Here is a 15,041-nt window from a genome sequence, read left to right as displayed (position 1 = left end):
TGGTATTTCCAACGATTATGTAGGCAGAACTTCCTATCAACATAAGTGGTATCTCGATCTTGATAGTGGCAACGTAAAAAAAAAAAAAAAAAAAAAAAAAAAAAAAAAAAAAAAAAAAAGAGAAAGCCTCGGCAGACAACAATAATTAGCCTCCCCTCCATGCCATAATTATACAACTCCAGGCCCATCCTAAAAGAACAGTTTGACGGTGGGCATCGTATACACCCAAGCGTCGTGTGACTATTTATGTGTGCTTGTAATCGAGGTCGGGGATTGCGTCAACCCCCCTTTTTTTTCAGATTACTCGCCTCGTATATCATTGTTTTTTTTTTCTTCTTCTTTTCGTCACGGCTCGGCTCGCTTATCGGATCCTCCTTGAATTATGACAAAAGAATAATGGTAAGCAAAAAGATCAATCGCCTTGGGAAATCCCTATCCCTTGTGGCGGTTGTCCCCAGAATAGCCCCAATCAGGCAGTCTTTTCGACATGGTGAGCGGTACCCAACTGCTGTTTCTTGTGTTTGTCCATCAGCGCCCCGTCGACGTCGGCGTCGAAAACGTCGACCTCAGTCGACTGGAACTTCCTCGCGCTGATGCCCTTCTGGAAGAGCAAGTCGAGCTCGGCAAAGCTGCGACCGGTCGGTTCCGGCACACGGAAGTACGTGTATACGATGCAGCAGAAGCAAATGCCGCCCCCTAAATGAAGGGAAAAGAGAACACTGGTTAGTCACGGTGGTCGCATAAAAGAATGTAAAAACTGAAAAAAGAAATTCTTGTCCACTTACAGAAGAAGCCGGCATAGTTGCTCCAGTTCCATTCACCCGGGTTCAGCATATAAGGTGTAAGGACACTGGTGATGATGCCCACGATGATGTAGAGGCACCTCCCGAGCACCACAGTCTTGATTTGGAGTCTACGTGTGGAGATCTCGGCAACGAGCGAGTAGCAGACTGTACCAACGGTGAGCTGATACACGAGCGCCCAGCAAAGCATGATGCTGCCGGTAGCGATCGCACCCGCCCTTCGATGTTCTTCGGGTACGAGACCAAGAAAACCAAGGATCATGAGCATCGAGCACAGGCCGCATAGTCCGTAAAGGTATAGAGTCCTGTCGTGTTTTCGGTGTCAGTTTGGAGAGCCTTACCTCACAGTCTTGGCATGTTGAATACGTACCTGCGTCCAATTCCAAGACTCATAAGCCACCAGGCACCGAAAACACCAACCATGTTCATTGCATATTGTCCAAGTGCAAAGCTATACGAGGCGTTGGAGTCAAGGCCAGCCTGGGTCAGGAAGTATGTCGAGTAATTAGAGAAAGAGTTACCACTGAGGTTCTGAATCGCCCAGACCATGCAGACGATCTCGGTGCGCCGAAGATCGTGCCCCTTGAAGCAGTCAAGATAGGAAGCTCCTGCAGTGGTCTTTTCCTCGAGGGCCGTGGTGTGAACCATCATCGCGAGTGTCTCATCCGCATCGAAATCAGTTTCCTTGTTGAGACTTGTCAGTCTAAGCAGTGAGTTCTTGGCCTCGTCGATCTTCTTGTGACGGACGAGCCACCAAGGAGACTCTGGGGCAAAGTAAATGCCAATGATCAAGGGCGTGGGCCACATCCATTGGAGTGCATATGGGATGCGGTACGACCATTCGTCGTTCCTCTTCAGCATGGAGAGTAGAACGCCGATGGCGATTTCTTGACCGGCACCCCAGCAAAAGTTGACGTAGGTGGTCAGGTAGCCTCTCATGGCTACCGGGCACACCTCGGAGGCATATGTGATGCACACTTGCTTAAGGTTAGCGACAGAGTTTTGTACCTTGAATCTGAAGCCAAGGGCCAGATGGTCCCAGGTCTGTTCTGATGAACTTACATGTTTGGAAGACTCCCCATGGCTGTTCGGTTTGAACGTAATTAGTGACTGGTTCTATAAAAAGCAGATGTTACTGACGAAATAGGAAACCCGTCGAGACTTACAATACCGCACAGAATCTCTGCGACCAGCAACGACTGCACATTCTGCGCAGTAAAGAAAATAGCAGTCCAAGCATTTATGAGTACAAGGCAGCCAATGACGGTCCATCGGTAACCAAAGCGCTCTGAGAACCAGCCGTTGATGAGTAGGCCGATCAGCTCGCCGATATTTGCACCCTGTAAGGCTCTTGAAATTAGCCTCTAGATCTGGCGTGCATATTGATTGCCTCGGCACGGTTAACATACATTACTCAGTCCGGATTGCCATGCGGCCGGGACTTCCCAGTCACCACTAGGTAATTGCTCGCCATACTTTTTCTTGAACTCGGGGAAGGCGTCTGCATGTTGTTGTTAGCGAGGAGAAAGGCAATCCAGGAAGAAGAGGAAGAAGAAAAAAAAAGCTGGCAATGATTCAAGGATGCATTTCTTACAAAAGTTGTTAATCAAAGCCACATCATATCCTTCCTGTTATTTTTATTTTATTGTATTTACTCAGTCAATGGCTTTAACAGGAAGAAATTCCGACGGACCATTCCCTGGTGTTTGGTGTCATACCATGATAATGCAGGCACTGATCAACACACTCCAGGCGATGGCCTTGGGGTAGAGTCGGATACCTTGCATAAGCGTCATCGAACGCTCCTTTTCCGTAGCCAACCGAGCATCGTTGATGATCTTCTGATGGGCCTTCTCATGGCTCGTGACGTTGGCGTCCTCGTCCTGCGCATCCGGGACAGTAGTGGGAACACCCGTATCCCGAATTTCTTGTTTTTCTTCCACCATTTTTCTCGCGCTCTTCTCCTTCTCACACCTAGGGGTGTTCATTCAAGAGAGAAAATAAAGATGAAAAAAAAAAAAAAAACTTTGGCACAGTAAAGGATGATAAACAGAAGAGACCCGGGAGAAGGACCATCGGACGAAGAACTGGTTGCAAACGGGTGGTTATTGTACTCAATATACCACGAGACATCGGACTACCCAATGTGGGCGCGTGCGGAGCCGAAAAAAAACCAAAGGGCCTTGGAAGCCGAACTGACCCATCTTATTATTCGAGCACCTTCCAATGATGTTGCTTCGATATAATGGCGGGGGAGGTGACGGTACCTGGCGAGTGGAACCAACAGGTCAAAATGCGGTGCGGGGAATTGCAACCATCAAGGAATGTCCCTGTGTTGGATAGGTATAGTGGATCTCGGATGAGGTTGCAGGGGACGATGGGCAACGTGACTACCACGACCAGCTCCAAAAAAATTGGCTTTTTCCCCGCATCAAACTTCGGCAGGCATCAAGCAAGACTCAGCAGATGAGGTAAAGTAAAGTGGGAGGCTATCTGATCCGAAACTGTTTGAACAGACGATAGGCAGGACAGAAGCGTTGATAATGATTTACCCGTTTCTTTTGACTATTACTAGAAAGTGCAAAAAAGGTGGTGAATGAGCCTGGGGTATGCTCTGTCTAGGGGTCCGAATTGAATACGTAGTACCTAACCTACAGAGTAGTTTTGGAGATATCCACTAGACACCCGTGACTTGCCTACGCGTCTTTGTAGCAGACTTCTTGATTATATGATACGTACCTCCCCATGTATCACTTGATATGTGTCACAATGTAATTACAGGTACCTACCTAGGACGCTTAGGCACGTCATGGGCGTCTAGTGGAGATCTCCAAAACTACTCTGTAGGTTAGGCACTACTACGTATTCAATTCGGACCGCTACAAAGTCTTTTTTTTTTTTTTTTTCTCTCTCTCTCTCCTTCGCCGCCTCGGGACTTTCTGATTTTCATTCTGACCTTGAACAAGATTGTCATTCACCTAGGTAGATATATCACCTACCTGAGGTTGGCAGGTTTCTGACTAGGGCACAAGATTAATTCGACTAGGTAGATAATAAGTTTGTTCCAATCAACATTTGTAAACTTCCGGCCGAAATAACTGTCCATGGTATACCGAAGCTTGCTATTAAAAATAGAAGTCATAAACTTGCCATCTGTCGTCTAGCCTCTAGGTACCGAGGTATCCTCGAGCTCAAGTTAACAATTACCTCCAATTCACTGACGTTGGTCTAGACTCAGTATGGTATCTACCCGCCTAAGGTAGGTTCGTATGTAGGTAGATATCGGAATATCCTATCTAGGTTAACATGCATGAATGGGGCTGGCCACGCCCTCTCCCCTGGTTTGGAACATGCAGTACCGCTTTTTCAGAAAATAAGATATTATACTTTCATTCTTGGCGTCTTACCTATCACTTTAACTCGATTTGGTGTAGTGAAACTCGTTGAAATTGTTTGTTGCCCACGTTGTGATGATGGGCATCATTCACCGGGCTTTGATCGTGTAAGGTCGGTCTAGTTCTAGGTTTACCTGGAATAGTCCAATGTACCTTGTGTACTTGAGCCGACCAATATTTACTTTAATATTTACTACTACTAACTTGGGATAGTGTCCGATTGTTTAGTCTGGGTAAGGTTGACAAAATGTTAGGCCTGCATAATGAAATGCCGCAGCTAATTTGCCGAACCATCTCTTCTTCTTTTTGCGTCCTTTTGTTGTTTCAAACACCGACGGGAAAAAAAAATAAACTTTTTATACTCGGTCCCAGTCTGTTGGTAACAACTTTACTCTAGATTAGACCTCGTAGATACACCCCCAGCTATTATGCATGCAGATATCTCACCAAAGCATTGCGCGCGACCATTCCGCGACTGTTCCCCGCGACTATTCCGCGACTTGGATCTAGAATACTGGCCATTATCCATTTACAACAGGGGTTTATCTAACAACATAAGCTCCAATAGTCAATCTGGTAGGTTTTACAATCTTCATGCAATGCCATGTGCATGTGACCAGGTTTATTTGACGTGGAGAAGATTGAAAGTGTACCCGAAATCGCTTGAAAAGTTTACAGACAGAACAGATAGTCAGGTAAGGTACTTTGGTAAACCCTAGATCTAATACATAAGACAGCTAAGGCACGGTAGAGCAGACTACTTAGATATCTACTCGAACGTGCGACCGAGCTGTTCTTTGTCTCTTTTTCTTGGTCTTTGCTTTCTTTTTCTTTTTTCTTTTTTCTTTCTTTTTTTCTTCTTCTTGTTGGTACTTACCTCACTACGCGGTGGTACCTACCTACCTTACTGGCAAGAAGCCTGTTCACCCCCACTTGGTCATTCAAGGTATCCACCAAACAATTCTATTGCCATCCAATATTATTACCAATACGGTCTCCGATCGATTTCAATGTACCTATTTCAGATCTTCCATCTTGCCGGCGCACCAAAAATACCAACCATCAACGCCGTCCTTCATTTCGGCAGCTGGACTGACGCTCGTTATCTCAACTGCATATACCGAATTTGCGGCTGCTGGCTTTGAACCGTGCTAGAGGATTCGTGGCAAATGCCCGCAAATGGGTCGCGCAGGCTCACAAACCCTTATCCAAATCATCAAGTGGCATCAGTCGGGTGGTACGAGTTGATTCAGTTCTTATTTACCATTCGCTCTGTTTCTTAGTCGTTCCCCTGTCATTTCGAATAATACTCAGCCCCATCACATTTTTCGCTGCTCTTCCATCCACGACTATGCATACAATATTATCATGCACCAAATAAAACCAGGAGACTGACCGCGTCCCCACAGTCAAAGCTGCCGTGAACAACACCTCAAATGTAAGTTTTCTTCCATGGACTTCCATCCGAATCGTACATACATGATATGGCCTTGCTTGCATCACGTCTATTTTCTTATCAGTTCCATTTACAAAGACAAAAACTGACGCTCTCAATCTCCCCAACTACAGGCGACAGAGCTACGCCAATATGTGGCCGGTGCTCTAACACGGGCCGTGAATGCCGAAGAGGCTTCAAATTCCGGCTTATTAAAGGTGTGTGTGAACTTGCCCAAATGGTCTCAACTCAAATAAAAGAATAAAAATACTCCATGTCAGTTACCCGCTGAAATATTCAGACCAAGCTAACGCGATTGAATCCAGCATCTTTTTCACGTAGTCAGCCATGGGTGTGCTCGCCCGATCACAGTTAGTTCAAAACTCGTCCAAGTTTTAAAACATATTCAGTCGACAGCTTTTCTGCCACAGCTAATCGCGCCTCGCTGACATTCTTACACCAAATTTCTTGCATCAGTCACATATGTGGATGAGACAGAGCTCACAGCAAATGGTTACAATGCCCAAATAGGCTCTGCATCTCAGTTGTTGTCCCAAGAGAGTTCACCATCCCAAGAAAGTGTCGAGTACGATACAGTCAGTGACTGCCGTCTCTATCACTCAACTCCAGATGGCTTATCGTCTATCGTCTCCGCCCCCTTAGCCAGCCATCAGCAATATGCTGCTGCTGTATCGCCATCGAATAAGTTACTCGTCCATGGAGACGATGCACTTCAATCTGAGGTTTTACCCATAGACACCAGTCACTCATCATCAGATGGCAGAGAATCGTCGTCGAATGCCGCTGATGCTGGTTCGGATGTTGGATCCACCGGCGGCGCGTCGCTCCAGCTCCCAAGCCTCTATCTCCCCGAGCCTGTCTGGCCGCTAAATTCGGCATCGGAGGCCATGCTATTCCGACATTTTACTCATAGCCTTGCTCCATGGGTATGTCGTGCCGGTTGACTCCCTCTGTCAGTTCTGCCCCCTCTGATAATTTTTTTTACTTACAAACGAGAGGCAGCTCGACCTCTGCGATCCTCTTAGTGTCTTCCAGACCGTCGTGCCGCGACGGGCAGGCACTTGTCCCGTGTTGCTCAATGCAATCTTTGCACTTGCTGCTCGGCATCTCAGTCACACAACCGGCTATGACCACTTTGCCGCAAACCGTTACCATGACATGTGCCTCAACTCACTCATTCCCCTTCTACAACATGGTGTTGGCTTTTCGGACGAGAACCTTTTCGCGGCTACCATCATTCTCCGAGTCCTAGAGGAAATGGAAGGTATGGAGACCCTAGCCCTTGGGCAAGCATTAAAGCCGGATCGAGCGCCAAATATCAAAAGCTAACCCTTTTTTGCACTGGCGCAGTAAGAAACATGGGTGTCGATACCAAGGGCTACCTCCTCAGTATCCATAAGTTTGTTGGCCACGGGGATCGCTATATTGCACCCCACAGTCTCTCCGCTGCAGCCTTCTGGGTCGGGCTCAGGCAGGAGATCTACAGTGCCGTCATGAACCACCAACCTGTCCGAGTCAATCTAGAGATACCCATCGTCGACAGATCCTTGGAGCCCACAGACGACGATGCCACCTGGGCCAACCGTGCAGTCACGTACTGTGCTGACGTGCTAAACTTTTGCTTCAGTCAAGACTACGATGTTTCCCCTAGCCCAGGATCGGGAAGTGGTGACAGGGTCACAGGGGCGAGCAGCGGCACATTTTCAACGACTGAAAGATGGCACAGGCTGAGCGAATGGGGGCGGGCCTGGCAGATGTCTCTCCCCAAGTCGTTTGTGCCAATACTGGACAAGAAGCGCTCTGAAAAGGAAGCTTTTCCCGAGGTCTGGTACCAAACATCTTGTCAAAGTATGTAGTGGTCCTCGGTCACTTAGCACCTCGTCGAAACACAACATATCTCATCGTGTGTTACAGCAAAGTCAGTCTGCTGACCTCATTATTTCCATGCGCAATTTGCAGTCATTGGAATCCAGCACCACATTTTAGCCGAGCTTTTCCTCACCAGGTTTGACCCAAAGATTCCCCGAATAGGAGGACAGAGAAAATCAGCAACACGGCGAATGACGGTAAAAACTCCCGATGCACTCATCCCACAAACACTCCACCATCCCCCTCTTTTGACCTCGACTCCACACTGCCCTGGACTTCGGTAATATAAAGTACACACTTCCCACTGTGGGGTATGTCACACTTGGCTAACTAGTATCCGATTGGGAAATCAACAACTTACAGCATCACATCCAGCACCTGGTGCGTCGTTTGTGTGGCATAGGCCTTCACAACGAGTGGTCACCACCGGCACTTTTCACTGCTTGCATGGGGGTAGCTGCCTGTGAGATTTGATCTTGGATCCGATATCCCCTCGCCGATATAGGAGCGGCGGGTCTTTTTGTTGATCAATGGCTAACACTTCTGTGGGGATTGATTATATTACAGTCGGTGACCGATTCGACAACAGAAAAGATCAGGATGCCCTTCTAGAGATACTTACTCGTACTTCACGAGACCATGCGCGGCCAACTGAATCCGTGCAGAAACAGATGATGGAATCGTGGGGATGGATTGCTGATGACGACGACGACAACAACAATGAAAACGATAACGAGTGAGCAGAAGTTAACGAATGAGCGGTTGAATTGCAATATTTGCAACACTGCCCGACTAGTACCGATGGGTAAAATTAGTTACCATTCCTTTATTCGCGCCTTTGACTGTCGGGTTACCGGTTACATATGTTTGCCGACTGGGTACGGCACAGTCAACGGATTTCAAGCACCAGGTCTAGACCAAGAATACTACTAGTACCCTGCCTGCCTAGACCAAACCCGTTTACAACAACGGTGTGGGTCATGAAAGAGAGCAACTGTAACGCACGATACAATACGATGGAATGAGGAGGTTGACGATGGAACGGAGCAAACGAAACAAAAACAAAACAAAAAAAAATTCCATAATTGGCCACGTGAGCCCACCGAGAAGACACCATTCGTCATCATCAGTATTTTCGCTTCGGAATGCTCTTCAAAATTGTTGTCCAAGGGATCACACGCCCCAGATCTCATTTCTTCTTGGGCCGGGAGGACCCTTTTCCTTTCAGTCCGCGTTTAACTATTCACAGAGCACGACCCACCTCAAAAGATGTCATGAGGAGGTATCGCTTGAGCTTACGTAACGACGGCCTTTCGGAAATTTTAACCCTTTCTGTCGCAGTCAGTGGTTTGGCCCAAAACGGCTCAAATCAGCGACGTTTTGGTCTCCACCCGACGAATCCCAAAATCTTGACTAGGCACCACAAAACTCATCAGCCCAGGATTTCATCTCGACGATCCTAGTATAGGGCGAAAACCTGCAGGATAGCGGCGGAGGCAAAAGCAGACGCAACTCAACCTGAATGGTGGTATCGTATCATCAAAAGTATGCTGCGTCTCCAGAAAAAAAAAGAAAAAAAAAGGGTCTGTCATTTATGGAGATAAACGGGCAAAAATCCTCAACTTGTCCGGTGGCCGGCACTAGCCCTAGTTGATGGTATAAATAGTGCCTATCCACGACTGTGAGGTTGTCAGGGCGCAGAAAGTTGACACTCATCTGATCTTTTTCAGCATTTGTCTTCTTGGACTCGCTGCCTTTGTTCTCGATCTTTGGTCACCACACGCCAAGACTACTTCTACGTTGGCTACCAAGTTCACTGACTTTGCAGGGGTTTAGCACTGCCTGCTATTACAAGTCCGCACACTCCACATCTTAGACTAGTTTCTAGTGTGTCTAGCGACGTTATTTTGCAAACGACCCGTCTATCAGAAGCCGCTCGTCTCAACCCAGAAAAAAAACAAGTGTTGTGAGACATCGTCAAATACCCTCCTTATATCCCTTCACTATCACATCACCAGAAATGGCGCCATCCGCTATTTACGAGGACGCTCCCGTCAGGGACGGCGCAGCTCTGGAAGAAATTTCGGACAAGATCGATGCTGTCAACGTCCTCAAGGCCAAGCAGGCCGGCGCACCCGTGCCAGAGGAGCAGGTCTTTGACAGCAAGTCCAAGTTCGACGAGGAGAAGGACAAGGCTGGATTCCGACAGTACGAGGATGCTTGCGACCGGGTCAAGAACTTTTACCTGGAGCAGCACGAGAAGCAGACGGTGGCATACAATCTGAAGGCGCGGGCTCGTTTCAACTCGGCCTCGCGTAAGCGCATGGAGATGACGGTCTGGGAGGCCATGGAGAAACTCAACACTCTCATCGACGAGTCAGACCCGGATACCTCGCTGTCGCAGATTCAGCACCTGCTGCAGTCGGCCGAGGCAATCCGCCGTGACGGCAAGCCCCGCTGGATGCAGCTGACGGGCCTGATCCACGACCTGGGCAAGCTTCTCTTCTTTGACGGCGCCGAGGGCCAGTGGGATGTTGTCGGCGACACGTTCCCCGTCGGCTGCGCCTTTGACGAGCGCATCATCTACCCTGGCACCTTTGCCAAAAACCCAGACAAGGACCACCCGGTCTATGGCACCAAGCTGGGCATCTACGAGGAAGGTTGCGGCTTGGACAACATCATGCTGTCGTGGGGCCACGACGAGTACCTCTACCACGTCGTCAAGGACCAGAGCACACTTCCCGACGAAGCCCTTGCCATGATTCGCTACCATTCCTTCTACCCCTGGCACAAGGAGAACGCATACCGCCAATTCATGTGCGAAAAGGACCACGCCATGCTCGAGGCTGTCAGGGCCTTTAACCCATACGATCTTTACAGCAAGAGCGACGACGTACCCAGCGTTGAGGAGCTAAAGGTATGTTGGACTTAATCTTTACTGGCATTTCTTTTTTTTTTTTTTTTTTTCTCAGCTGTCAAGTTTGCAGCCTAAAAAAAAATCCAAGAGTCCCGGCGGCTAACATGAAAACCTCTATCTGCAGCCTTACTACCTTGAGCTCATTGACGAGTATTTCCCCAACAAAGTCGTCAAGTGGTAGACGGCAAAAATTATTTATCATGGGTCCCAGTCCCACCAGGGGTTCCTTTGTTTACTTTCCATGTTTGATTCTAGGTGTTTCCTCTTGCTCTTTCACATGATATAGTACCCATCATAGAACGAGGCATACTAGCATGCTGCCCCTGTGTCGCTAAAGTTTTAGGCTTAGACCTTTTTTTTGTTTTAGGGGCGAAAAAGTCACAGTCATCTGTAGCGTTTTGCGCGTATTATGGCAAGAATTCAATGGATTTTCCAGCCAAGTGAACTTGAATGTGACATCAGTGCTTTGACTGAAAAAAAATGTACTAGCGTGTTGGACAGATGCTATTCTTTTAACGATGCTTCTCTATCAGTGTTGAATCTAGTCAGCATTAGCCATGCGACATTGTGTTGAGTTACAACGATGGCTTCTTAATTTGATCCCCTCTTTAAGAAAACAAATCCCACTGTCTTCTGTTGTCTTTTCTCTTCATCGAGATTGATCTGACAAATCTTCCCAATTAAAGATTACATGGCGGAGAAAGTGAAAGGCAAGAACTACTCATCATGCTCCTCCACATCCTCAATCTTGCGTTTCTGGTCTCGCTTCAGTGGCCTTAGCCAGTCCTCCATACCAGGAGGCCAATACACCCTGCCATCGGGACCTCCCATGTTGATCTCTTCCAGTGGTATCGCAGGCGGAATGGTAGGATCATCGTACCCCAGCCCCTCGGGTACATCTTTTTGGTGGTGTGTAATGTCGTCTCCAAGCTCAGCCTTGACATCGTAATCATCATCGCCCTCCTTCTTCTTCTTCTTTCCGGGACGTCCATTCTTTCCCTTTGAAATCTTTGATGCGGATGGCGGGGGTCTTGGCTCGTCTGCACGCTCGTTTGGAATGATACTTCGGATGCGCTCATATCCGGGGAGTTTAAAGTTCCGCATAAGCTCAAACACAGCCTGTTCCTTGTCCTTGGCCTCGATCATGAGATCTGTATCCGGCGGGCAGGGAGGTAAAGTCGCCACCCTAGGACTGTGCTTACGCCGGTCACGCGGCGTCACGGCGCCCGAGCAGGGTTCACTGTAGTGCATCTTCACCCTGATGTTCTTGCGGTCCCAGGTCGCCCGGATCCGAGGAAACAGTGGAACTATATCGGCTGTGCCTTCCCGCACCTTCTCAGGGTCAAAGACGATATTGTGATGGTGAAAGTCGAGGACCAATGGGATATTAAGCTCTTCGCATATAGGAAGGAGATCGTGAACCGACCAAGAGACATCGTCGTTTTCAAGAACTAGTCGACGCTTTATTGAATCTGACAGAAGCGTGGTATAATTGTGGCGGAAGCGGTCGAGGGTGGCTGCTTTGTCCCCATAAACGCCACCCATATGTAGAATCATGACTGCATCGCGGTCCTGTTGCTCAGGCAGCTTGAGCAGTGTGAGCATCTCGTCGTGATATTCCAAGTCCCTCACTGATGCAGTGATGACCTCGGCACGAGGAGATCCAAGCTGAGTGAACTATATAGTGCTTCCATGTCAGTATCTGTAGTCTCAGATTGAGGGAGGGATACATGAGTAATCAGGATGGTTGTTAGAAGAGAACAAACCTGTCCAGGATGGGTGGTCAGCCGGTGGCCATACTTGGCTGCAGTCTTGCCAGCATCAGCAAGCACCTCGGAGGCAAATGGAGCAAGCTTGTATCCGTGCTCCTCATGACTGGCGAATGGAAACATCTCAGAACTGAGACGCATAAAACGGATTCCGTAACGTTCATTCCAGCGTAGCATCTTATCGATGTCTCGTGCGTTTGCCAACCCAAGTTTCTGGATGAATTCTTGGCCTCTTTGTCTCTCTGGCTTTTGTGACTTGTCGGGACGGTTTTTGTTGGCATGCTCAGGCTGTGTAGGGTCAGTAAGAGGGTGGCGATGGTCTATAATGGATGACATCCGACAGGTGCGCGAGCTGAAGACCGCAGGTTTTGCGGCGCGTAAATAAGTGTTGAGACATGCCTATTGGGTGTAAGTAAGTTAGTTTCATCATATATTGCCAGGGCTTTGTTGTTGTCCTGCAAAATCTAGCAGATCGTCCTTGTCCGGCTAGGGAGCCGAACAAGAGACGGTCGACTGCAACTTACATATCCTAATCGGCCTGTCCATGGCAATGGCAGGTAGTCGCTATCAACAGGTGGCGGTCTAGCTGCACCCCTTTCAGCCTCACCCGGCGTCTGGTCTACGCTCTCAACGACTTTGGACTCTTTTTGGCCTGATTTCTTGGGGATAGAATTCTTGTCTATGGACAGGTCTCTCTTGGCAGTGAGAACCCGCGGCACGTCAAGATCTATGAGTTCATATTTCTTCTCGGGTGCTGGTGGTGGCGGGGTGTTGATATCCCCTATGCATCGCGAAGGGTGAGGCTTCTTCGCCGCTGATCGGTGAGCCCCTGCGTCCAAAGAATCCACGCTTTTCTCCACCTTGAGCTGCTGCTTCTTTAGGTTGCGCTGAAGTCGTCTTTCTAGTCGTGACAAGCGCTGAATGGCACTGCCAACACCCTTTGCACGCTGATCATTGACTCCGTCCGGGTAGAGCTCCGAAGTCGAATTTGACTCTGCCTCGCTGCTCATGTCATCGCCCCGGTTTTGGGGTGTAACGTCAGAGCTTTTTGAGGCCATCTTGAGACCTTTGAGTCTCTTGGTCTGTGATGCTGCAGCCTTGGATTTGTGGCTGGTAGAAGTTGGTGACTGGGTTTCGATCATGGCAATGATGCGCTGCGACGACCGTCTAGGGTCGGCATCACAGGCAGAAGTATCTTCTATAGTCGGGTTTATGATGCTATCGTCATTGATCCCGTCCTGCTTTTTCCTACGAGGCATCCTGGACGACAAGCGTCTTTGAGAAGAACGAAGGGCTGGGTGCCAGCCACTCGGTGCTGCAGCAACAGCGGGAGAATTGCTCCGCAATATTTTATGGCAAAATTTTCCTGTAAGGTAATTTCCTAAAAGGCTCGCCACAGCTGCAGATTGGCGATTAGAGCCAGTGAAACTGACCTTCTTTCCAGGGTCGGCATATACAGCTATCCGTGACCAGCCACAGTAGGTGGATATCCTAGGTAAAGGTACCTAGATGCTATGTAAAATAGCCGCCGGTCTGTTTGTGGCGCTGTGTACTGTTCTGTACTGTAGGTAGGAAAGATAGGTACAGCAATTTGAAATCCCTTTGTTATATTCGATGGATGGAAACAGGCTCTCGGGAGCGATTCCTCGTTGACGGTACTAGTCCGACAATTGTCAAAAGATTGAAATGTTACGAAGAAATGTGAATGGTGTTTTGTGGCACGTCAAGATGGACCAACCGGGGAGTGATGCGGATCTAATTCAGAGGAAGGATCTGCTGCTTTAAGCCTAGGCCTTCAGCGTTGGTGCGGACTCCCGTTTATGGAATTCGACGGCGTCATCGACTTGATCGGCGTAGTGGATGTTGTCAACCGACAATTTGATGGGCCGCTGTGGTCAATGTCGAAATGCCCAGCCACTTATTGACCAGGTATCGACGCCACAGATAGCTAAATACTTTTGTTTCTTTTATTTTTCAAGATAGGTAACACGGCAGTTACCAAAACACATGTGACTGCGTCGGTGGGTAGATTGGAACCTTTACAAATTATTTCAAAAGGAACGACTCCATTCAGGTAAGGGACCTTGGGTGCCTACCTAGGTAGGTACCTAAGTAGGTAAGGTAGGTGTGCTACCTACCTAAACAGGCAGCCAGACACTGTACTTAGACAGACCTAACATGCCTACCTACCTATCTAATTTTCCATATAACCTCGTGACATGTGTTCACAGGTGACAAATGAGTTCAACTTCAATCAATCTTGAATTCCAGGCGTCATAACTCATTGTAATCATTTCGAGTACGAATATTCCGTATTCTGTGTTTCGTATATGGCTTAAAAGCTGTCAATCGAGATTGTCGACGTGGTTGCTTTCGGTGCCTTTCGATTCCACGGCCAAGGAGAGATTGACAGATGAGATCATTTACGATCGATCGACGTGAAAAGGTGGGACAGACTAAGCCTAGTTGGGTCAAAGTGCATGCTGGACACCACAATGGAGGGGAATCATGCCCCGCTGTAAAGTGCAGCCCTACTGTACCTTATAGTACTGTACAGATTACTTGGAGACTGAGATTCTAGGCCTGAGGGTACCCATTCAGTGGTTTGACTAGATGGTAGATTGCGTATCGACAGTAACTAGTCAAGTCTCATTGTATCTCCTGACAAGATATCCAAAATCAAAGTTCAGAGTAATTCTCCATTTGCGGGCTCAATCACAGTTCTTTTGGTAGAATTAACTGTACCCACTCAGCAATGTACTATGTACCAACCATTTACTCTCTGATGCATCTATGACGTATAAATTAATTTGGAATTACAAGCATACTATG

General features: G+C 48.1%; 4 protein-coding genes across 4 annotated transcripts; 2 read left to right on the top strand and 2 right to left on the bottom strand.

Moving 5' to 3' along the window:
- Window positions 1-260: 260 nt before the first annotated feature.
- On the bottom strand, window positions 261-2,895 carry PgNI_01503 (uncharacterized protein). Its single transcript, XM_031121574.1, has 8 exons — window positions 2,522-2,895; window positions 2,398-2,431; window positions 2,213-2,304; window positions 1,970-2,143; window positions 1,866-1,887; window positions 1,174-1,780; window positions 786-1,108; window positions 261-696 (listed from the first exon to the last, which is right to left on the bottom strand). The coding sequence occupies exons 1-8, from the start codon at window positions 2,789-2,791 to the stop codon at window positions 470-472; spliced, it is 1,749 nt and encodes a 582-aa protein (XP_030988088.1). The 5' UTR covers window positions 2,792-2,895; the 3' UTR covers window positions 261-469.
- A 2,482-nt stretch (window positions 2,896-5,377) lies between these two features.
- PgNI_01502 (uncharacterized protein) lies at window positions 5,378-8,263 on the top strand (the record flags this gene model as incomplete). Its single annotated transcript, XM_031121573.1, has 9 exons — window positions 5,378-5,435; window positions 5,608-5,636; window positions 5,768-5,855; window positions 6,111-6,580; window positions 6,657-6,918; window positions 7,005-7,502; window positions 7,614-7,720; window positions 7,887-7,986; window positions 8,091-8,263. 9 exons carry the CDS (start codon window positions 5,378-5,380, stop codon window positions 8,261-8,263), a joined length of 1,785 nt encoding a protein of 594 aa, XP_030988089.1.
- Window positions 8,264-9,055: 792 nt separating this feature from the next.
- Window positions 9,056-10,843, top strand: PgNI_01501 (uncharacterized protein). The gene is made up of 2 exons (XM_031121572.1): window positions 9,056-10,440; window positions 10,565-10,843. Exons 1-2 carry the CDS (start codon window positions 9,544-9,546, stop codon window positions 10,619-10,621), a joined length of 954 nt encoding a protein of 317 aa, XP_030988086.1. The 5' UTR covers window positions 9,056-9,543; the 3' UTR covers window positions 10,622-10,843.
- A 314-nt stretch (window positions 10,844-11,157) lies between these two features.
- Window positions 11,158-13,468, bottom strand: PgNI_01500 (uncharacterized protein; the record flags this gene model as incomplete). The annotated part of the gene is made up of 3 exons (XM_031121571.1): window positions 11,158-12,117; window positions 12,207-12,608; window positions 12,734-13,468. The coding sequence occupies 3 exons, from the start codon at window positions 13,466-13,468 to the stop codon at window positions 11,158-11,160; spliced, it is 2,097 nt and encodes a 698-aa protein (XP_030988087.1).
- Between the last annotated feature and the right edge of the window lie 1,573 nt (window positions 13,469-15,041).

This window comes from Pyricularia grisea, assembly GCF_004355905.1.
Source record: "Pyricularia grisea strain NI907 chromosome Unknown Pyricularia_grisea_NI907_Scaffold_1, whole genome shotgun sequence".
Taxonomy (NCBI): Eukaryota; Fungi; Ascomycota; class Sordariomycetes; order Magnaporthales; family Pyriculariaceae; genus Pyricularia; species Pyricularia grisea.
This window is presented reverse-complemented; position numbering and strand designations above follow the sequence as displayed.

Excerpts from the sequence above, each read along its gene's own strand:
- PgNI_01503 (XM_031121574.1), bottom strand. The coding sequence starts at position 2,791 with ATGAACACCCCTAGGTGTGAGAAGGAGAAGAGCGCGAGAAAAATGGTG. Across the intron at positions 2,144-2,212 it reads GGCAATCCGGACTGAGTAAT|GGTGCAAATATCGGCGAGCT; the intron begins GTATGTTAACCG and ends AGAGCCTTACAG. Across the intron at positions 1,888-1,969 it reads CAGAGATTCTGTGCGGTATT|CCATGGGGAGTCTTCCAAAC; the intron begins GTAAGTCTCGAC and ends CAAACCGAACAG.
- PgNI_01501 (XM_031121572.1), top strand. The coding sequence starts at position 9,544 with ATGGCGCCATCCGCTATTTACGAGGACGCTCCCGTCAGGGACGGCGCA. Across the intron at positions 10,441-10,564 it reads CCAGCGTTGAGGAGCTAAAG|CCTTACTACCTTGAGCTCAT; the intron begins GTATGTTGGACT and ends CTCTATCTGCAG.